Source organism: Dinoponera quadriceps, unplaced genomic scaffold (genome assembly GCF_001313825.1).
Source record: "Dinoponera quadriceps isolate SergipeBrazil2010 unplaced genomic scaffold, ASM131382v1 scaffold589, whole genome shotgun sequence".
Classification (NCBI taxonomy): Eukaryota; Metazoa; Arthropoda; class Insecta; order Hymenoptera; family Formicidae; genus Dinoponera; species Dinoponera quadriceps.
Genome location: NW_014554985.1, coordinates 89653 through 114063, shown reverse-complemented (window position 1 = coordinate 114063; position 24411 = coordinate 89653). Strand labels below are relative to the sequence as shown.

Sequence of the window (24411 nt, the reverse complement as noted above, 5' to 3'; positions counted from 1 at the left end):
CATACACAGCGGTGACGGTGTTATCTCGAAATGCGCGGGACAATGAAGAAATACGCAACGGACGTCGCTGCGAATTCCTTCGGCGATTCGTGATATGCCTCGTGGGCTCGGCTCACGCTAGGATCCTCCAGCACGCGATCCACGTCTCTCCGGACGCGTACATACAGGGTGTGTTGCAACCTTCGACCTCTAACAAGAAAATCAGATAACGAAAATCGCCCGGTCGTTTCGGAGATTAATATTTTTTTTTTTACTTATTCGAAAATAGAATTTTGATTTGAAGATATCTGAAGTCGAAGGCCGGAGGAAAGCTACGATTTCACGAAGAAAAAGTCGAATTGGTCGGAAGATCTGTCGTTAAAATCAAGGTCACGAGTTGCGGGACACCCTGTATGTGTGTGTTATTAACGATGAAATGCTCGAGTCACGCGTGCCACGCGCCTTGCACATGTGGATTAGGCGAAATAAAAAGGCTAAACGCCGATCTCCAGCGCTCCGTGAAAGTCCCGGATTGAAGCTGTCATGGCATCGTCGGCGCGGCCGCGCGCCAATCGCGAGATAAATTCGTTACGAAGAAGAACGAGGGAAATTAATAAAGCGACCGTGCGTCTGTTGCGTGCCGAGAGTTATGTGTCCGAGGTTGACAAACGCAGTTTCTGTCGTAACAGTTGGCATCCGTTTCGTAGAAACTCATGGAACACCGAGTTTTGAGAGGAGCAGCTAACTTATTATTCACATATACGTTATTATTATATCCGAATGAAAATCACATTTTCATTTGATTGCTCTTTCTTTGTTCAACTGAATATTCAGAGACACATGTGAAAGAGCAATAAGTTATTCTTTTATTCTCTCGCATGTAAGTTATGATTATATGATTATATTATATATATGTATATTTTTACTTTTTATTTAGAATTTTAGAGTTTAAAAAATTGGATTTTTTCAATTTTCCACAGATTCTTCAGTTTATTTTGTAGATAAATTGAAAAATTTAGTTATTTTTTTCGAGTTTTTTTCGCGGAAAAATGGAAAAACCCGGTTTTTTCCGAACCTTTAAAACTACCGGAGTCGAAATTTTGATTCTACATCAAGTCTACTTAAGTTCTACACTAAGTCTTCAAGGAAAGCAAACGGAAATAACTTCCCATTTGTAACACAAAGAAACACTAACAATACTCCTTTGATCTTACAAAAGGGATTTAGACCTCTCGGGAGAGATTTTAAATTCTACGTTGTCTTCAAGTGGATTAGACGGAAATGATTCCCCATTTGTAGTATCAAAGGGAACACAATAGGAGACCCCTGAAGACTTAATGTAGAATTGAAATTTCAACTCGGGTATACGTGATTCTCTTATTTTCTAACGTGTTCGATTATGATATATGACAAACGACGAATATTTGGGTGACTTAACATAGAAGAGAAGAGCGAGCGACACGTGAAGGTCCGTGCAACGCGATCTTCTCTTTTCTTACGGTCAGCCGCCTTGACAAATCGAGTTCTGCCGCCATCGTCGTAACGAGAACGCGAGAAGATCGTGCATCGCGCGAATTAGATCTTCAGCTCGAGCTTGGACGAGCAGAATTCTCTGCCGAAGATTCCTATGCGTTGCCGGGGCCTACATCCTTCAGCCGTTCGAAAGAGGCGTCGCGCGATTCTCCCGGGCGGCGCGACGCGTGATCGGAGATGCGGATGCGACCGAGTGAAAAAAGAAAAAAAAAGCGGAGGTCGCGTCCGATCTGCCGAGTCGCGGGGTATCGCGCCGCTCCGTGATAATGAATTCAGCCTGCTTGGACTTCGATAAATTATCTGTTAACGTCTCGCTGCCAGTGACACTAATCGGAACGATAAACAATAGCGGGTCGCGTCTTGGCGCGACGTGGCGTCTTGCGAAATGGCGAAGAGGTCGCGGAAGACGCCGATATAGCCGAGGACGCGTTGTTTTCGTCGTTTTGCACCGACGGGGGAGACGCGGGGAGGAGTAGGTAAATATCTCTGATGACGCAACGCGCGTTCATCGGCGAAGATGAGACCGAGAACGGTTCTCTCGTCCGCCAGGACGACGCGAGCTGGACTTCGCAGTGGACTCACGGTATTTCCGCTTCGCCTTCATCTTGCAGAATGGGATGCGCTTCATGATGAAATTCTTCACCCCCATCTTCGCAGCGTTCCCTCGTTTTCACGTCGTCGTAAGCGGATCTGCTTTTTACCGGGATAGAAAGGCGCAGTGCGTTCGTTGGTTATGTCGAAAGTTACTGTGCACTTATTAACGGCGCGCGCATCCGACTAAATGCATCGCCGGATCCGAGTCGAACTTGGGGATCGATCTCGCGGGGAGCGAACTTCACACCGCGTCGCGGACGGTTTCACGTACCAGCCGGCTGTTACTCACGACGCCGCTTCGAATCCATGTTCCTGTTTTCACAGTTCAATCGGATCGCTTCAACGAGCTCACTTTCTCTCTCTCTCTCTCCATCTATCTCTCAGCCGATCGCGTGTCAACAGGTCGCGCAATTTCTGAATTAAGGCACGCCGCGTGTCGCGCGTCCACTCACCCGTGGCCAACTTCACACGACGTCGCAGATCGAGCGACGCAGTAGAACGCGCGCGCAATCGGCACTCCGCGTCCGGCACAACAACTCCCGGATCGTGCGATCGATCTTTTCACCGGCGCGCGCGTACCGACTCTCGCGATCGTCCTCGCGCGATTTCGCTCCCGATTTCCCAGAATGACGAGGCCGTGTTGTCCAAGTAGTAAACAGTCGCCGCCGTCAACCGTCGTCAGCCGAGCACCGCGCAGCCGTTATACGAGGTTAGTATCGTTCCAAGTCTCCATCTTTGCGCCAGGACGGAAATTGGGTCGCTGGGCGCTTTATGAGCGCTCGGCGAGTTTAGGTCGCTCAGAATCGCCGGTAAAATTGGCTCGAGGCGACGACACGATCGCCTCCTGCACGCCGAAATACAGATAGTAGATCGTCGCTCGTTCCTTCGATCTTTCTCTCTCTCTCTCTCTCTTTCTTCTGTTCGCTCGTTCGTTTTCGGTGCTCCGATATGTACCCACGATGGGCTGCCGCCGCGGCACGGCGACAGTTTGCGTTTGACTGTGCGACGCCGAGGCACCGGCAAGCGAGCGGCGCCGGCCGTTCGCGCTAAGGTGAACGGAGAGGGGAACGAGAGCCTCTCTTCTCTTCTGCTAGCTTCTTCTCATTCCTCCCCTGCCCTCAACACCGGTCTCCCTCGGTGGCGCGATGATGCTTCGGCGATTTGCTAATCGCGGGAAAAAGAACGCACTCGGCCGCCCCCCTCCCGGCCCCCCTTTCGCGGTATCGTGCAACAACTCCCGTCTGGGACCGCGGATCCCACGGACGATTAGATTTTTCACGCGATTTCTTTTTTTCTCCCCGTTTCTCTTCACGGGAGAACGGCGATTCGACGTGACCCGGCACGACCGTGCCTACGACTTCTTGTCGATTCCGGACGACGAGGTATTCGAGGATGAAACTTGAATCCCGAATTGAAATTTCAGTCCTACTTTAAGTCTAATTTAATTCCACATTAAGTCTTCAAATATCTTGTATTATGCTTCCTTTAATACTACAAGTGGGAATTATTTCCGTTTTCTCCACTTGAAGATTTAATGTAGAATCAAGTAGATTTGATAAGGATAAAAATTTCGACTTGGGTGAACGTCAACAAAGACGTGAACGAATTTTCGGCGAGCTCGATTTCGCGTTGAGAAAGAATAACCGCGAATTTCAGCCCGGTTACACCGCGTAGACATCCGTGTCATCGCACTCGGCGGTTTTCTCGCAATTGTATCATCCTGACCAAAATTTCGCTGGAAATTACATTTCGAGAAAGAGAGAGAGAGAGAGAGAGAGACATGGGAGGATTAATTATGAGCGTTCGTTGCGCTCGAAAGAAAGTTTCAGCTCACGGAGGGAAACAAGAGCGGAGGAACAGTTAATGACGTGTGGAGAATTAATGAGATATCCCTCCCTCCCCCCGAAAGGTTCGCATTCCGTGTGCGAGCCCTCGCGTGTTTCACGCGTATATATATATTCCGTACGCATCATTAATTAATATCGCCTGCTTCCGATTACGTAACGACGAATAATGCTCATCCGATACCGATAATTAATTAATCAATTATCGCCAATTGGCTTCACCGTCTCTTTTTCCCCTTGATTGTGTTTGCGTTTGCGTTAGACATTCACAAATCGCGTGAATTTTGAAATTCTCCACGCGCGATTGTTTGCGCGGCCGCTAATCGAGCTCGTCGCTCGGATTTTGCAACGCGCTGACGTTTATTAAACGCGCGACCGACTCACTCGCGTTTTATTAATTTTTAATTGAGCGCTACAGCACGCAGCAGTGTTGATTAAGTAACGCTCGCTGCTGCGGCACAAAGTCGCCGAACGGTCAAGACATAAATCGCGGCTCGCGGCCGATTAATTGGACCATTTGTCGCGATTATCGTGACACACGTGAACACACGCGAATCTGAACGTGGGTAAACGATAATTATGTCTGATAATTATACACTGCATACGCACGACGTGCGACGTGAGAAGAAAAAGAGAGGAAGAAAAGGAAAAAGGCGCGCGGTTGCCGGCGTGTGAAACCTGCTTAATAAATTTTATTTATACACGAGCGTGCGCGTGACGCGTCGATTACGCAGTCATCGTCGTCGACGTCGGTGAGATTTATGTTACTCCTCGGAGTGGTTTCGCGATCTTATTTTCGTCCGTTCGTTCGTTCCCGATGCGTGCCTCGGAAATAGTTGAACCAGTTGCGCGCGTTCACAGCTCGACAGGTGCGGGGCAGCCATACGCGACCGACCACCTTGCCCGGGCAAGGCAAGGTTGCCCCGAAATGGCTAAAAACGGTCGGAGCCGGTGAAGTCACGCCGCACGATCTAGCCGTCATTTCCATCGATCTCGCGCGCGGAACGCCGAAGTTTAATCAGCCCAAAACCCCGCTCGCCCGCGCTATTTCGGCCTATTTCGAGAGCGGTGCGAAACTCGCTGTGGCGGCCGTCTCGTTGCCGTTTACGACACCGGCCAGCACCTCGTTACATTATCGTAACACGCGCTGTTTAACATACCTCCTTAATCAGACTCCGCCGGACGGCGGAATTAAACTCCGAGACCGCGCCCGTGGCGTGAAAATCGCGTGTCGTATGCGCGCGATTATTCGCGTTGTTATTCGAACTCGGCGATCACGATTCTTTACGCCAACAACGACACACGCGCGAAATTATCTCCCGCGCACCTCTATCTTCTCCGTAATAAAGGATCTCCCCGCGATAAGAGAATCTCTCCTCCCCTCTCTTTCTCCTTCACGGAGAAAAGTTTTTGCTCTCACAGCAAATCGCTCGTTAACGGTAAGAAGATTTTTTCGGACAGCAAATAGATTTGTCAAGAGTATCGTTAAGAATATTAATTGCTAATTATACCAACTAAATTTGATTTATTGTCGCAACGACGTTTTGCTGCAATGATAAAGTTATTTTTTGCCATGTCACAAATCTTTTTTCTGTTACTGTACATACACGGAGAAAATGTTGTAGTAAAAGTTATTACCAAAATTTGTAATGCTGGATTATATTTGAATTATTATCGAAATTATTATGTGTGTTGTAATCTTTAATGATGTATATCGTGTGTACATATCACTAAAGATTACAACACATATAACAATTTCGATAACAATTCAGGTATATTTCACACAGAGAAAAAAGATTTGTTGGAACAGCAAATTGCTTGCTAACATAGTGACAGCAAAAAAAGTTGTTACACGGAAAAAATAGTTTTGCTATTATAGCAAATGTTGCGATAGCAATAAAATTTAGTTGGTATAACCAAATTATTCTGCTGTCCATATATCCAGCAAATAGCAATTAATATTCTTAACAAATCTTTCTGCTGTCAAAACAAATTTTTTTGCTGTCATTATATTGACAAATAATTTGCTGTTGTAACAAAGTACATTTTATGCGTGCATTACAAACTTTTATAGTAATTTTTATACTGAGAAAAAGAAATCGAAATTTTGCGAAATAAATAAAATTGTTCTTGTGATATTTTCTTCGATATTGATTGGTTAGAGAAATATTTAACCGTGATGAAGGAATATATATTTTTGTGAAATATATCTTTTTATAAGTTTTTTTTATTAATTGATTTATTTGCTAAGAATACAATTTTATTTAACTAAACGTTTATTTCTGTAAAACAAATCTTATATTTCACAAATAAACTTTCAAGTCTTTTTCTCAGTGTACTATAATATTTTCCGCGTGTAGCAAAACAATTTGCTGTGTCAGCACAAAATTTTCCTCCGTGTTGTTCCTCAATGTCGCATTCGCTCGTTTATTTCGCGATTTAACGTTGTTATCGCGCGGAGCATTGGTGGGACCAAACATCGTGCGATTGTGTCGTCGATCGACGATGTCGTCGGAGAGCCTCGAGCTCGCCGCATCGACTCGGCGATGCAACGGCGACGCAACGGCGACGCAACATCGCGGGGTAACAACAACGCGGCGTCACGTGGAAATACGGCGGTGCAACCGCCGGTATAACAACCGGAAGCAGGTGGTTCCAGCCACGCACCGCCGGCTTTCCCGCCGTTCGCGTTCCGCAACGCGAGCCGCGGCTCTCCCCGCACGCACGCATTCACGCACGCACGCGAGTACGTGCATACATTCATACGTATGTACATGCGTGCCGCCTGTTTACGTGGCCGCGGAGAAACGAGCGAAGCGGGCGGTTATCTTCAAACCGCGATTTAATAGTACGTGAAGCGCGGTAAGAAACCGCGGTGACGCGCGACTGAGAGTGCAACGAGAACCGTCGCAACGATAATTAATCGGTAACGCGTCGTCGACGAGGATGTTACAACGAAACACGTACACGTGTGCGTGGTGTATGCCCCGCCATTTATTAAGTAAAGAATTACACGATTTTCAGCGTTGCGCATCTATAAACTGAAGAAAAGTGCTGCCGTCCAAGTAATATTTATTTGATCCAAGTTGAATGGTTAAACTCCAATATTTCTCGGCAAATATTTACTAAAAGTAGACAAATAATTGACTATATACATTTCCTTCTTATAAGTAGACATTTGCTTGTCTGATTGTGACAAATATTAAATTCACATAATATTGAGAATAGTATTAATTTTTTTAGAAAATATTTACCACAACGAAAAATCTCAATTTAAAACTATTAGGCTTCTTTAATGGGAAAGAAGTGTTACATAATTTTGGCAAATATTCTTTAAAGGACGGTGGATAAAGCGAGCCGATTTCTGCTTAAAATATATAATTTACATTATATATGTAATTTCAAGTTCTTTTTTGGATACTGAATATGATGGTAACATTCTTATCCGTGGGGAAATGGTTAAAGTTCGTTTTAAAGGATCGGAATAAATCACTTAATATTATAGTAATATGATTATATAGTGACGATTTTGTTTCAATTACTTCATTATTTATATTATAGTTTAGTCTCTCTTATCTAGCCGTTGCATATACATTTTTTCACTGCAAACTACAGAAACACTTCAGAAATGCTAGATCTAACATGAGGAAATAAATTTTATGCTTACATGCAGTAATTCATTTGCAAATTAAGATATTACTGCGTTGAAGCACGTATTTACTACATAAGCTATTCAAATATACTTAAGTCGACAAAAATAATACTTGATTTAAGAGGCTGAGAAACAGTTACTTGATTTACTTTATACTAGCAATTTTCTTTCTGTGTACGCATGAGGTCGAAAATTGCATACTCTCTCTAGTTATAATGGCAAGGTATATACATGACGCAGCGTGTATGTACGGCGTCAATTTGATCCATGTACGATCTACGTATCCTCGATAATCTACCATCTGCGGTTGGTGCAATCGACATTAGCGCGAATTACGCTTAGATATTCGAGAGTTAATAGTGAAACGCGCCTTTTTTACGTTATTCGGTCCGATATATTGGCGATGTGTTTCTTTACGGGTGTATTTCTCTCTGTCTTGCTCTCCTCCTGAACGCTCCCCGTTCAGGAATGTCTTCGTGATCTCTCGTTTGATTTTCTCTTTTTTTATTGTTTCGCTTTTCTCGTTTTTCGTCGGGAGCGACGAACGCGCGCGTCTTGGTGGTACCGCTTTCTTCCGATGGAATCTCTGTCCGCGCGGCGGTTTCGACCGATGCCTCGTCCACCGACGACGGACTTTCGTATCTCGTTTGCATACGTCTTTACGATATTCGATAATGGGATTTCTCCGTCATGCGCGGGCGACGCTTCTCTTCCTCGTTCGCTTTACGCTCGCGCGGGACGAGGATCGACGCGGCGCTAATTAAGAGCGTAAAAGTCGATTGGCGAGAGAAGATACCGGCGGCGGGTTTCCCTTGCGACTCGTTTCCGCTGCCGCCGGCGTTGTGTCGTCCCCGGTCGCACGATAAGTCGCGGGACGAGAGTAAGAATGAGAAAGAGAGACACACACCGGGGACAGAGAATCCTTTCCGCGATAAGGAGCTCTCCCTCCTCCGTTTTCCTTCGCAACCGTGAGAAACAGATGCGATTGTCGCTGTAGCGACGAAACAATCGGTTCCAGGTAGCAGCAGGCACCATCGTTAATCGACGAGAGAGAGAGAGAGAGTGTGTATGTGTGTGTGTGTAAAATGCGTGCGAAACGGCTGCCGCTCTCAAGATTACCGGTGAGAGTACTCGAATCGAAATTTTAGTTCTGCATTAAGTCTTCAAAGGTCTCTTATTGTGCTTCTTTGATGCTACAAATGGAAAGTTATATTCGTTTTCTTCACTTGAAGATTTAATGTAGGACCAAAATTTGGATTCGTCTTCGTCACTTCGTTGCGAGATGGCGAAATAATGTCGCGATCGTTTCGATCGGGCATCTCATTTCTTTTAATTCATTCACGCGCAATGTCTCGTACGGTCAGTGGTTTCCAAGGCTTCCGCCACTGTTACGCGCCGCTTCTCTGCGCGAATATTCGCGCGGAGGATTTCGTTACACCGAGCGTTCCTCATCGCGACGATCGATTTCCCGTTGATCGTCGCGTTTCGTTCAGTCGTCTGTTTGTCCGATTCGCACGCTCGTCACGACGGAATCGCTCCGTTCGAGCGGAGCGCGACATTGGAGACCACTGGCGCGAGAACCGCGGCGAAACGGCTTTTCGATGGTAGGGCGTGCAATGCGACTTTTTAAGGCGTTTTAGCGGGAATAACGGCGATCGGAGCGGCACGTTCGAGCGGGGTGTCCGATAAAATTAAGAACCCGCGAAATAAAACGCTCGCTTCACGGCGACACACAGCGCGATTTCTTCCTAATTAAAGGCAACCTGGTACGCGCGCGCGATTTAAATAAGTTATAAAGCGCCAAATTTACAACCTCTTTCGACGGGCGTTCCTCGCTGCCGACGCTAAAAGTCACTTATTAATCGCGCGAGTGTTCTCAGAAGTGCGATAAAACAAGGGAAAACTCTATTCCTCGTTTTGACGACCACCGCGGCAGATTAATGCAATTTTAATCGTCCCATAACTCGCCGCCTCGATTCCCCGATGTAGTCTAACTAGAGAAACCGTGCACATTAATTCGGACATGTGGCGGCGCGCGAGACGAGCGGGTGGAACATATCAATTTCGCGCGGGAAACGGAATATTTTCATCGGAAACTTTCCTTCTAATTCGCACCATGCTCGCTGCATACGTTCTCGATAACTTGTCGCATTATCGTGTGTTTTCTCGAAGCTTTATAGAAAGCTGCACACGACTAATAACAATTCTCGGTTGAGAACAGATACAGATATAATTTTACGACGGAATGTGTAAACGATCGCGTGAAACGATAGTACGAGAGGAAGAAAGAGAGGAAATTGAATGCTACCATAAACAGAGAAAAAGATTTCTTTGGATTTAATCAAACTAATTGAAACAAATTTGTCTCTTGGAATAGAGCAAACAAACAAATGTTTGATTTAACAAACAGGATTGCTTGGTTTTTCAAGCAATAAATATCTTAACACCAAATAATATATTTTTTTTATATTTTCATCCAAATATTACAATGGTTGTCGCGAGCAATAAATTATTTGAAGGAAGTAACACTATGTTAGAAAAATATTAAAGAACTTCGTTGTGTCAGTGGTACAATATTTAATATATAATGAAATAATTTTTTTTTACTGAAAACGAAATATTTCCTCTAAATCATACTGTTTCTTTTTTCTATCAAACAATATGATATTTATTCTAGTGAATTAACATTTTCATTCAAACGAAGTGATATTTGATATTAAATTATGTTGTTACCGAATAAACTTAAGTCAAACACGTATATTAAATTTAAAGAAATCTTATTCTCTGCGTAATATCATATTTTCTGGAAGCTTTGTAAGAAGCTGCATACGATCAATGATAATTCTTGAGACTAATAAGATACAATTTACGAAGGAATATACATGAACGGTCGCATGCAACGATAACATGAGAAGAGGCAGGAGAAAGAATTGAACGTTACCGTAATATTATATTTTATGGAAGCTTCATGAAAGAAGCTACACAGATTAATGATAATTCTTGTGATAGAACAGATATGTATTGAGCAATTTTAGGAAGAAATGTGAACGAAGGAAGAACAGGAAATTAGCGGCGAATATAATCGCGAATTTGCATCGCAGAGAACTAACGGAAGGCTAACGCCAGCACGACGGGAAACATAATAGCAATAGTAGTAGTAGCACGTTCGTTAACCTTGCTTCCTCGCAACTAATTACAGCCGCGGGACGCGTACTTTCGATCGGGGCGAGGTGTTGCTAAATTATCACCTCGACACTATTAATTATTACACAGGGCCGCGCGCCGTCTCGTCGTCGATAATTCGCGAACGACGATTTCCGCCGGCGATCCGCTCGTTCATAGGCGAGACCTCGTGAAATTAGGGTCGGGCGTCGCGTAATCATGCGCGATCACGTAATGAAATAATTAATACTCGCCCGGTTCCCGTGGTGACTTCAAAGCAGCCCGAAGACGCGGAAGGGGGCTATTTCTCTTCGTGCTGCTCGCCGCCTAGCGGATCATTGGGTCATGGCGGGAGTCCCAGTATGTCCGCGAGCGGATTCAGCACGAGGAAATCCAATGTGCGTGAAATTATGATCGGATCTTTTTCGTTCGGCCGGCTCTCTTTCACCGGTTAATTCGTCGCGCGATTGATTCTGCGACTTCGCGGCGCGACTGCGATTTCTTCTCCTCTCGGTTCTTCACTTCTCGGGACAACGTTCCAATTTCAAGCATGCTCGAGCGTGTCTCGCCGTTAGTTTCGGGAAAGAATACACAGAGAAAAAGGTTTCTTTGGATTTAGTATACGTGTTTGTTGGACTTGGATTTGTTTAATATAAACAATATAATCTATCATCAAATATCGTTTTGTTTGAATGAAAATGTTATTTCACTCAACCGTGATACCGATTTGATAATCGATAACCGATTTGATAGAACAAACAGTATTATATATTTAGAGAAAATAATATTTGGTTTTCAATGGAAAAAATTACTTCGTTATGTATTAAATATTGTTCCACTGAAACAAGAAAAGAGGTTCTTTAATATTTTTCTAACAGAGTGTTACTTCTTTCAAATAATTTGTCCTTTGTGACAACTGTTGTAATATTTGGATGAAAATACAAAAGAAATATGTTATTTGACGTAAAAATATTTATTGTTTGAAAAACCAAACAGTCCTGTTTGTTGAATCAAACATTCGTTTGTTTGCTGCGTTCTAAAAGAAAGTATGGTTAAACATTTATTTTTGCATACATACAATAGTTGGACGAGCTATCTGTTTTATGAACGACCAACGAATTCAACGGATAATGTTACCCGATAACGAAATGCCGGTTATAAGATATTTAAAGTCGCGAATGCTTTAAGATTTCAATAATTGCTCTGCGCGTCTTTGACCATTATTCCCATAAAAGGAAAGAAACATTGCAGACATCCAAATAATGAGACATATTGAAAAAAAATCTACCGATCCTATCTGATCGAGTAATCTGATTAAAAAATAAAAAATGAATATATCCGATCAAGTCGTGTCTTTATCCGATGAAAATTACGACGGATATACAAAGGGCAACCAATTAGACATCATCAGTAGCTGCATCGGTAACTTCATCGGATACTTCATTCGATAAAGGTAATTTCACTTGATGGGACGATAAAAATAACAATCGGATACGTGATTTGATCGATTTATCCGATGGAAATTTTTCTCAATACACAATTATAATAAAGAAGTTTTAATGAGATAATAATAGCAATGATAGTACTAATAATAATAACGCGATAAATTAGACGTCCGCGATGTTTCTTTCGTTTCGATCGAGCGAAGGAAAGAATACCTTACCAGTCTCCGCGAGTGGCCGGCGATCGGATGCCCTCGATGACCCGCAGGATCGCCTGAGGGTCGCCTCGAAGTCGCCCACGACGTCGCTGAGGTCCAGTACCGGCGAGGGTTGCGAATTTCCCTGCCTCGGCGGCGGCGGCGGATACGATCGTGGCAGCGTGACCGCGCCGTTCGCGGTTGCGCATTCTTGCGGTATTTTCGGCAATTCAGCCTCTATTCCCGCCAGTGCTGGGCTTACCTAAGATCGAAAATAAAGGAAACGATCTGTAACGCGTGCGCACACGTGTGAGAAGACGCTTGTTCGCCATGTCCGATGTGAATTACAGCCGCACGTTGCGGCGGTACCGAGCGCGTGCGCGCGCGCGCGCGGATCCGTCGAGTGATTTATCGCGGATCTTTACGGTTTCGTCGCGCCGTGACGAGCGCATTTATTGCGTTAAAGCCGGTAAATCCTCCGGCGGAAACCGGAGCAGAAGTAATGCGACTCGATACAATGTTCGTTAGGCCAGTGGCATAAAAACGTAAGCAGTAAGACTTAAGCAGTAAGAAAGTGGATCAATCACGGTCGATTAGTCTTCTTACGGTTGAAGAATAATATTGGTCAACGAGGTTTCGATAATACTGATAAAGCCTACATTTTGTGCTTCCCTGCCGATTCTGTTTTTTATATCTGATATTCAAAAAGTCGTAGTATTCAAATCTGATATTTAAAGAGTCGGCGTTTTTGTGCGGTCTGTCGCGACTGACCCCCCGTCAGCCGCTGAAAGCCTGGAAGATCGACTATTATGAAAAGAAAAATTCTAAACTCACCTCGCGATGTAAAAGTGATTGAAAGAAAATAAAGCAGTTATTTCTATTAAAAATGACGTTTTACAAATACTTCGATAACAAAATGGTTAAACGTGTTACAGAGTTTTTATTGATATTTTGTATTCAGTGAACAAAAAATTGAAGAACCACTTTATTTGATTCATGTTACCAAAACAATTGTTTTATTTGTTAACTGCTATTGTCGACTGTTGGTCAATCTGCTTACTGTTTACGTTCTTGTGCGTGTCATGACCCTTAGACTCGATTTTTCATTTTCTACTTAATTTGTGGTTTCGACTTAACCTCATAATAATGCAAAAACTCGTTTTTCTATTTAATTTAAACTAATAGCATTGCAATGGTAACTTTTAAAGTTTAATGATTAATCATGAATAGAAAAATATAATTTTTCTATTATCATCAGATTAAGCCTAAACAACACAAGTAAACCAGATGAAAATCTTAGAATCTTACTACGGGATTTCGAATGACCGTTCGAAATCGAGTCGGACGCGACAAAGAGCGCGGGCAATATTTTTTATTCGTGTCTTCCCGTAATTCTGCCGATACAACGTACCGATACGGTGTAACGTGCGCAACGATCGTGGCGAAAGCGAAAGAAAGAGAAGTATTCGCGCACCGGCGACGTGACATTTCCGCACTGCGAATATACAACAACACGCGCGAGTGTCAATCGAAACTTCGTTACCTTCGTACTCGGTGTAGGAAATGTTCGGCGGATCATGCTGGGTTAATGACACAACCGGTTTCACTATTCGTTAACCCTGCACAGTGGCGCTTTCTGTGCGCGTGTACACGTAATTAGGGGTACCGCTAATTAATTACCAGGCCTAAGAGAACCTCCATTGACTGACATTGTCTACGGCGTTCTCTCTTCTTGCGCCGCTCCAAGCTTGGCCGGTCGCCAGCGCTTCCGGCCGCGACGGCCTCGCAATAACGCACGAAATCCAGATCGATGTGATATCCGTACGGACAGCAAAGGCACTGCGAGCCCGCCGAACCGGACACGTACGCCTGCGTCCCCACTGTAAAAGATAAAGGAACAAGAAGTGCGAGAGATTAGCCGCTAGGTGATTATCAACGATAACGCGGACAATCACGCCCGACAAGTAGTCAAAGTCGTATCGGGTCGTGATACGCCGATAAAAATTTCCGCAAGCTGTCTGTGTCACTTTGTGAAAAGCTTTTTAACTCATTTCGGGCCGGGCTGCGAAAATGTTGAGACCCATGAGATCCAAGTACCGTTTTAGGACAATTGGGACCCGAGGAACCCAAGAAACCTAAATAAAATCAGAATTTTCCGACTAGCCGTTTTCCCCGGAAAATAGTTGGAACATCTATCTTGAGTGAAACCTGGCGTACATTTGGTAAATCATATCCCAACGGAAATCGTCATTTTTATCATTTTGAACTTTTGGCAATAATACCTCATCATTGTTTCTTCAATTTTTTATTTCTTACAATTTGTAATTAATTAATGAAAAAGATGAGGCAATGAATTAAAAGGTGTGTTTTGCAAAGTTATTTTTCACTCCCACCTATCGCCGAGGAATGATGATGGGTGATGGCCAGGTGAAATTATTTTCTAAAGGGCAAAAATCCAAACTATATTTCAGTAATAAAATTTAGGACAGAATCTACCTTTATTGTAGATAAAAAATGTTTGAAGATAGGTAAATTGATTGTTTCCTATATATAAGAACAGAGAAACGAAATGGGTTAAAAAACCGTATTTCGCGTAAATTTACGATTCCTTGCGGAACTTGTTGCATCGGCAATAAATCATCGCGATTGATTTATCGGGCGCACGCAGCGAGAAACGCACTGTTTCCGCGGTGTTTTATATTCGACAATTGCTTGTTCGCTTGCATGCGAGATGGATGCCTGCCGAATTAACGGCGAATCGTCGATTCTCCGTTATCTTCGCGAACGGTAGTAGAAACGGTGAAAAAGCGTCGGAAGGAAAAAAACCGCGTCTCGATCGCGATTCGAGAATGAAGTTCTTCGGCGCGCGCGGCGGTCTATTGTTAGAAATGAATCACAATCGGCCGTTGTTCATCCCGAACGGACGTTTGTTCGGGGGTTAGTGGCCGCGGCGCAATGTAAACCGAAATATGTTGTAACCATTGGCGAGCATCCAGCGAGACACGGTAATAATAATCCCGGCGAAGTTCGTTAGCCGTAGTAGTAGCCGCTAGAGAGGCGTAGGGATCTCCATTTACATGCGTCGCACACCGCCCGCCCGCGCGCTCTATCACGACGATCACGTGACAATGACTTAATGAACTGCGGCTCTCGGCGCGATGCATCATGCGGTGTGGTGCCTGCGTCCAGGTCGGAACACTACGTTCCACATGGGGTCCGCCGCGTTCGCCCACCGCGATCGCCCGCGTGCGATTGTATAACGTCAGGGAAAAACAATCCCGTCGCGAGAGATAATGCCAATAATAATGGTATTATTATCGGTAGTAACGGAAAATCTTATACCCGACCGTCCCCGTTCGATCGCGTAATGACGGAGAAAACAATCCCATCGCGGGATAATGTCAATAATAACGGTATCGTTGCGGGTATTAACAAAAAAATGACTCGATTTTTATGGATACTGAGAAAAGAGTTTAGTTAGGTCTGCCTGACAATGGACAACCAAATGTATGTTGGTCAAAGGAGCAAAATTTCTGGTTTTCTTAAAACAAATTTGATTTTTATAACCAGAAGTTCTGTTCCCTGCAAATGGTTGAAGTTTGGAGCGACTTTCGAGAGATAATTAAAAAAATTACTTTGTCAAGTTTATCCTTGATAATTCGGAAATCTTTGTATAATATCTTTATTAGTTTTTGATATTTCACAATAGTTTTTCATTAAAATCGTAAGTATGATTTAGAAGAAATTAAAAACAGAAGTTAAAAATAGGACATTAACCTCAAAGTATATATATAAAAAGTGTTATCTTTAGGTGCCATTCAACAATTCTATCATACCACGAGGGAGGAGGGGTTTATATGCTTGAGTGACGATCTGTGATGGCGGTAGGGGGAGGGGGGATAAAGGTCATGAAACGTCACAGATGACATAACTTGTAAATATAGATATGAATAGCTATCCATTTTGTTTGCATTCGTGACACATTTGGTTACATTTGGTGAAAATTTCCAAGTTTTAACATAATTTTACATCAATGACCAAGATGATATATTTTAAATATCTATTCTCTTAAAAGCATAACTTTTACCACAATCAAAATTATAAAATAAAATAATTATATGCTTAGAAATGATTTTGTATTTTAGAAAATATAGTAACTTGCGGTCTAATAATGATTACCCACATGGGTATGGTTATAAGCTGTTTTTTATGCTATGTATCGGTCGGGAGGAGGAGGTAATTCCAGATGTCACATAATATTGGAAGAGGGCAAATATTTTGAGACGAAACTGTGACGAAAGGAAAGGACGGAGTAAAAATACCCAAATTTATCGTGACATAATTGTTGAATGGCCCCGTCGATAACTCAGCTTCCGAATGATCAATTTCGTTTTTCAATTTTACAGACGTGTAGAGCATAGTACTTCCAACAATATGCAGCTAAGATTTAAAAAGAAAATTGGATTTCTCGCTAAATTATTCAGGAATTTTTTACCTATCCGATCCTATCGCACGTGGAATTAGAATACCCGTCGGAGAGTGCCGTTTTCCGCTAATTGGCTCGCGCTTACGCGAGCGTAACTCGCAAATCCGAGGACGAGCTGACGGCAGATTTCCCGAAGAAAATGGTTTAACGGACGAGCTACCTTAATGAATATTACAAGTTGCAGTAATTGCGACGAATAAAATTACGCAAAGCGGGGAAGAATGACGTTGACACGACGAGTGGTCGATGATGCGGCCAATACAACCGGAGTATTCGATCGACGTCGCGCCGCTTCTCACTTATCGGCGCGCGATGAAGCGTATCGCGATTTTCACGCTTGCGACTTCCAAGTTGACCGCGGGCAACGATCCCCCGGTCGCCAGTTGAATAGTTGCGCGTGCACTTTTATCAATAGTGACTCACCGTTTCCATTGAAAACGCGGGCCGAGGGAACGACAGTCAGGGCCATCTCGGCGGATCGTCAGATGTAAGCGTAGATCCGTATTTCCATGATCCTGCAAGCAGAAATAAAAATCGCGTAAGTCGTCAGCGGCGAGAGTCGTGCCGCGGCGTCCTTCAATATGCACCGCGAGGACTCGCGCTGTGCATAAACAGCGCGAGGAGAAGAAGGAGGAAGAAGAGGCGCCCCGCGAAGGCGATGGGTTTCGTCGACGGCTGCCGCGCGCGGAAATTTTTCCGGCGAAAGTCGCCGCGCAATTTGCTGCACGCCCTGATTGCAATTATTGCACAACCGCGCGGCCGCGCCACGGTTTCTCGGAATTGTGCAATTTTATTAACCGCCCGACGCATCCCCGTGGCCGGGGAATCGCGCGATCGCTCTAATCCGCTCGCTCGTCCGGTCTCCGTTTGCTCGCTCGATCTCGCCTGATCTCGCGAGTTTCAATTGCTCCAATCGAGCGAAATCTTTGTTAACCCTTTAATGGCCAGCGATACACATAGGGTAACTCTGGTATTTACGCGGCAAAAATGAGAAAAAATTAAGTGGGAGTAATTTACCAGCAACGAATTTGTTATATATGTCTTTATGTTATGTTAGTATTATATTATGATTTCAGTTTTTCCCCCTTCTAACAACCATAAGGATTGAAATGAACTCCGAATCTTTTGCATGTTGGGATAGTTTAGATAGGCGGTAGAGAAATTTGGAAAAATTTTTTTACATATTTGACGTCTGCCTAGTTCGATCCATCATGAATTGAATTCGTGAAAATATTACTGAAAAACTCAGCCATTAAAAGGTCAACTTAATCGTTTGCGAAACTGACTGGGAGCAATTAGCGCATTTAATTGCGGCGGCGGCATCCATCCCGTGCAAAATCGTTTTTCCTCACAACGACTCGCGGCGAGAGGACTTTAATTAGCCCACGAGGATCTCTGCTTTCGTGTCTCGCGCGCACCTACGATGCTTTCTATGGGCTCTCGTAACGCTGTGGCTCCGGTACTCGCAATTAGCTCGCTTAATTCGTGCGACGGCGGCGGCTCATAACTGATTTCTCGCTGAATTATTCAGGGATTTTTCCGTCCGTTCGATCTTATCGCACGTGAAATTAGAATACGCGCCGGAGTGCGCCTTTTTCCGCTAATTGGGTCTCGCGCGAGCGCAGCTCGCAAATCCGCGACGAGAGCGGATCGACGCGCCGAAAGAATTATCGCGCGCGGGCGGCGCGCGAGCACCACTTTTAGGCGCCGAGCATTCGTCAGACTTTAAACCGCGGAAAGGTATAAACCTTCCTCCCCTTTCCCTCCTCCACCGACCCCTGAAATGCGGTTTTCACGACGCGTTGCAGCGCAGGCTAATTCCGTATCCCGGATTTCTGGTCTGACGACAGTGCGTCCTCCCGGTGTCTTCTTGCGTTTCCTGTCGTCTCGTGTCGTCTCGCGCGAACTTTTTAATTGTTGCCCTCTGGCGGAGAAAGAGAGGCCGATACACGGTACGCTCCAGAGGCGGATATTTTTACGTGCCTTCGCGGCGCGAGATCGCCATTCTTCCTTGAAACGCTCGCTCTCGGCTTAAGTAGCGGCGAAAATGTCGTTTCCTCAACGAGAAACGGGGTAGAGGATAACTCAGAATTGACATTTTCCCCGTTTCCGGTGCAATTGGCCAAACAACACGTGCCTCGCGCTTTCGCTCGTGTTCATCGCTCTTCCGTCCCGATACTTTGACACTCCGAGTATTATTTTACTAGTGATAAGGAATACGAGACGACGCGCACCGAGAGAAAATTATAATTGTTTTCGGTGTCAACAATATCCTTTTGTTAGTTTAACCACAAAAATAGTCAAGAGAACTATTTTTCTAGTAAATGATACTATAGTATCAATGATAGTAACTTTATGTACATGTTGTTACTACTTTTATTTTATTTTTGTGGTTGAAACAACAAAGAGATGTTGTTGGCACGAAGAATAATTATAATTTTCTCTCAGTGCGCGCAAAGAAATATCAGGGTTGCTACAGAAAAGTAATTTTGACATGTACTGACTTTTTCGTGTTTTCTAAACGACAGTGGAGAGTGTGACCCATAACCAGTATACAGTAAAAACTTTTGTGTAAATAACGGTTCTTGAAAGTTTTGTTTTACTTTAATAAAGTGAATATGTTAACAAGATGAATATGTTAATTTAACATATATTTGTGTATTTTTTAACATATTTCTATATTAAAGTAACATACAAATTTTAGTGGACCGTTATTTGTACAAAATTTTTTACCGTGTATATAATCTTAAATTTCAACGTTTAAAAGCATAAATTGCAGGAAAAGTAGCTTATATTATCAGAAGCAATATAATTTTGAATGCAAATTCATGCCAACAAAAAATAAACGAGTATTGGAAAAAAGAATGCAGCTATGACGGAAAAGGACGATTGAATAAAAACGTTGACTAAAATTGACTAAATTTTATTATTCTTCTTACAGTCGAGAAATAATCAACTGTACTTGGCCACCTTTCTTGCTGCTCAAGTCTTACTGCTCAAGTTTTTCTATGTACCACGTTCATGACACGCAAAAAATAATTTGTAAAATGCACGAGTTTTAAACGCACTTGATTATAAATGTTAGATATAATAATATTAAAAAAATTATAAATATTCTTTAAAATATATAAGAGATTTAAGGGAATTGTAAACAAAGTTCTTTTATAATCTTTTACATCTTTTTCTTAACTTTTCCAATTTTTCTTTGATCAATTTAACCCTCAAATGGCCAGATGAATTTTCAACATATCTAGGAAAGCGGAGTTCGACCCCATGCTCTGTTTTGTTCATTTTTTATATAATCAATATATAAAGTGGATAAAAGACATAAATAATAATATAAATAATAACACGAAACATTTCTTAGAAAAAGGAAAAAGCGCGTAAAATAATCGAAACTGTGGAGTCAATTTGACTCTACCGTTAGAGTGACTCCTTACCGTTAGAGAGTTAAATTTTCCTGGTTTTCCCGGTTTTCCAAGTCTACGGCAACCTTGAATACACACTTATATACCGATGAATTAAATCGTCGGTTTTTATCGCGCATATGAATGGCCGCTCGTCGTGCTCGGTTTTCTCTCGAACGTCGAGTAACGCGCCGGAGAGACTTTATACCTCGGATAAATTTGAGTGTTAATTTCCCAATGCACAGAGTCCCAGAGGTATCGAAGGCGTTACGATACAAAAGTGTGAGCGGCTTTCTCTTCTCATTCAGATCGTTCGAGTATACGACGTTCGCGGAATGCCTCTCGCTAATTGTTTGTATTTTATCTAATCAAACACGCTATTTCGCGAAAAATCACGATCGCCGATAAAAGAAACGATAAGAGCGATTTCTTGGAAATCTTTCCCGCGGCCGAGACTCTCGGAGTCGCGATTGTCGGGCATTTTTCCTCGGCGGAACTGGCTCGCGGGGAAGAGGAAGATAGGGGAGAATCGGAGACAACGAGAGAGGATGAGGGAGGGTGAAAGAGATGATAATGAAGTTCCGAGCGAGCGTACGGTGATTCCTCGACGTGGTAGTGTCGAGATGGAGGCACGTTCGTGCGACGACGTCGGCGTTCCTCTTCGCTGCGGCAAACGGTCTCGACGAGCACGACACACGAAGGGATCACTTAAAGGCAACTCACGTACACTGTAGGGAGACCCGCCGCCACTACCTCGTGTGTCGTCGCTGAATGGAAAGTGAAGTCAGCGACTCTCCGCGAGCTCGGAAACCGTGGCCTAATTCCAGAAGAACCGATGCCGTCTCGATAACGAGCGCGCGCGACCGCCCGCGCGATATTCGATAAGCGACGCGAAATTCCGTCGAGCGGACGGGAAAAAAAGAGAACAGAGAGGAAAGAGAAAGGGAGAACGAAAACAGAAAAATAATGCGAAAAACGCGTACGCGACTCTGTCCAGAACACGTCTGCCTGACAACGCTCAAGCGGATCGGTACGCAGTGTTTCTGTCACACTGATAACAGGCCGAGCCGACTGATAACGAATCATAGTACGCCCATACACACGCTGTGGTAATTGGAGCGATACATAATACGATACGCACGCCTGTGCGGAAATTAATCGATCACACTCTCCGTACGCACACGCGCGCCTCCTCCGTGTTTTCCGGGTTTCCGTTTGCTTTAGGACTCGGCAAGGAGAAGCCAACTCGTCGTCGTCGTTTATTATCGAGCGCACCTGATCATACGGGACAAGCGGTGGCTAGATTTTTGTTCGTTGTTTAAAATTACGGACGCGTCGTAATAGATGCGCAAAACACGTGTATAGATGCGCGAGTAGATGAAGCTTGTCGAAACGGGAGACGGGAACGGGAACACACACGGCAGTGAATAATGATCACGCTCGTCCTTGCAAGGCTAATGCCCTTGTACGACCACTTTCATCCTCGATTATCTATTAATGTCGCCAGAAAATTATTTTACGACACACCGCCGTGTGTAATATACGCGTGGATGTGGTAATAAGATACCCGATATGCCTTGCACGTGTCTCGTTTTAATCGGCGCATAAGCGGCGGTGAAATAACGACGCGCTAGATAAAGTGACTTTCAATTTCGCCCCGACGGAGACGCGGACAACGGACGCTGCAACGGGGCACCGTGATGCGCGCCAGCTCGGTCGAGCCGCGGATATGTTGACAGTCCATCTCTTCCGCGGTCTTTGCGCGGTAAAAACTTTTGTGTTGCAAATTCGAATGTTTGTGTTGCTTTAACAAGGTGAATATGTTAAAAAGTAACATATTAACATTAACAGTAATATATTAAAAGTAACATATTAAGTAATATATTAAAGTGAATATGTTAATTTTAACATATACGCTGAAAAAAGAGTTCGGTAACAATTATCAAATATTTAGCGAAATAGTTTCAATTAAATGATTTGATCACAGTACAATTATTGATATTGCCAAATCATTTGGTTGAATATATTTCATTAAATGTTCAGTAATTGTCACCAAACTCTTTTTTCAGTATTTTATGCGTGTCCTTTTTAATTGCCGTGTTAAAGTAACACGAAAATTCCGGTAAAATTTGCGTTTTTATTGCAAAATTGTTTACCGCGTGCGTTATAATATAGAAACGAGACTCGTAACAATCAAATATGATTCAGTTAGGCTCCGAAAGTGTTAATACCAGATTCGCAAATTATTTATCATCTTTGATTTGTTAGGATCAGCATTTTGACGCATGAAATAATGATGTGCACGGTAAAAAAATTCTGTGTTAAAAACGATTCACTGAAATTTTGTTATTTTGACATGGGGGGATGTGTCAAAAAGTACATAAAAATACCATGTTATATTAGCACATTCCCCATGTTAGAACAATACGACAATTTCAATGGGCCGTTTTTAACGCAAAATTTTTTCTACCGCGCATATCAACGAACAATCAGAATCTAATGAAGTTATAATTTCTCATTTCAAACAACGACGAGCTGCGAGTGCCGGCCTAAATATTTTCTTTTTAATTACAAAGAGATCTCCGTATAAGTATACAGTTTGACGACGAGAAAAAAAAGGATCGCAGCCTGATTCATCCAACCCGACCTCATCATACCACCATAAGCGTCACCGTCGTTACTTCCCGGCGAAAGCGAGCTTGGCAACGTAGTTCTATGTACAGTAAAGACCGCGCCATAAAAATCCTCGTCACTCGGCACCTACAAGAAGCCGAGAAAGAGAGAAAAAAGAGAGAGAGAGAGAGAGAGAGAGGAGGGCGCTTGTGTGTCCATATTGCAACAAAGTCGCGCGGCTCGCTTTTGCTCTCGGCTGTGTGGCGAAAAACAGCGGCCGAAACGAGCGGTCATCGTTCAGCCGCGCGTGTGTGCACCTCCGCGACCCCGCTCACGTTGCAATGAGGCGGAACCGAGCCCGCGGGAAAATTTCGCTTGTCTCGCCGACAAAGTGAAAGAGTTGTTTGCCCGGCGACGAAACATTTCTCTCGTGTCGGATCAGATAAGAGCCGCATCGCGCCGCGGCGCGTCATATCGCGCACGCGGATCCCGAAAGAAACCAAGCGACGTGTCGCATTGTCGTCCCTCTCCCTCTCTTTTTCCTTGGCCTCTGGCCCGCGATTAAGGAAAGACAATGGGTCGTAAACAATAGAGAAATCGTGCAAGACCTCGGCGCACTCTGCGGCCGGTCAGCTGGCGATACATGCCCGCGATGTATCTGTCTGTCCGCCTTCGAGCACGCGTGCGAGCGCGATATTACATTCAGCCGCGCGGTTGTGAATTTATTATCGTCGCAGCTACCGTAGTAAAGCACACAGCATACGGATGTGCGATCGTTCGCATCTGTCCGACGACAACGACGTGCGGCGCACGCGACGACGCTCCGACTCTCTCGCATACGCAATATTGAACTTGGCGTCGACTATAATTAGATTTCCCCGGGAATACGAAGGGTAATATTTTCGACGTGGCGGCGTTTAAAAATGCGCGCGGACTGCCCTGTCACTGAAGTCAATTGCAATCGACGAAGTAATTAGCGGCCTCTCGCGTGACCGAGCAGCCATCGATTGACTCCCTATCGGTGAATTTTGTTAAATAGACTTTACCTTTTACTTTCTTATTATAGAAAAGATATTAGTCCGGATCATCGATGGGTGTGAAAAGCCTTCATGGGAAAAAATATTTTGCCGACACAGCAAATTTCTCAGTTATGCGGACAGCAAAAAGATTTATTACACGAAAGAATAATTTGACTGTTGTAACAAAATGTAGTCCGTATAGTAACTGGCAAATTTGTTGTGTCAGTAAAATACTTTTTTTCGTTTTTAGTTTCACTCAGAGGAGTGACTTAACCTTCGTCTACATTCGAACAAAGCGAACGGTCGATTATTCTAGTAAACGACTGTGATTGCTTACTTCTTGCAATTTGCTTACTTCTTACGTTTTAGCCGTAAAACAAGATTGTGGACAAGGTTAGTAATAACAGCTCATTAACTAGTTCGAACTTTGCTATCATTGCTAAAAGTTGGCTGTTAGAGATAAAATGTACTTGCTGCGAGGTA

General features: G+C 43.8%; 2 protein-coding genes across 15 annotated transcripts in view; one reads left to right on the top strand and one right to left on the bottom strand.

Moving 5' to 3' along the window:
* LOC106742736 (KN motif and ankyrin repeat domain-containing protein 2) overlaps positions 1–24411 on the bottom strand; it is a 57452-nt gene that overhangs the window by 11941 nt on the left and 21100 nt on the right. Inside the window, exons 2-4 of one of the 2 annotated variants that reach the window (XM_014615947.1) lie at positions 17313–17404; positions 14084–14283; positions 12428–12665 (exon numbers count right to left, since the gene is read on the bottom strand). In XM_014615947.1, the coding sequence (XP_014471433.1) occupies positions 12428–12665; positions 14084–14283; positions 17313–17358 (484 nt within the window). In that variant the 5' untranslated portion in view covers positions 17359–17404. Of the gene's footprint in view, positions 1–2094; positions 3084–12427; positions 12666–14083; positions 14284–17312; positions 17405–24411 lie in introns of those variants that run through there. The other variant, XM_014615948.1, reaches the window with a different exon arrangement.
* LOC106742739 overlaps positions 2732–24411 on the top strand; it is an 88836-nt gene continuing 67156 nt past the window's right edge. For 8 of the 13 annotated variants that reach the window (XR_001374290.1, XM_014615957.1, XM_014615955.1 and 5 more), the window contains exon 1: positions 2732–2815. The gene's annotated coding sequence lies outside the window, so the exon portion shown is untranslated. The remainder of the gene's footprint in view (positions 2816–24411) is intronic. The other 5 variants (XM_014615963.1, XM_014615954.1, XM_014615952.1 and 2 more) reach the window with 4 other exon arrangements.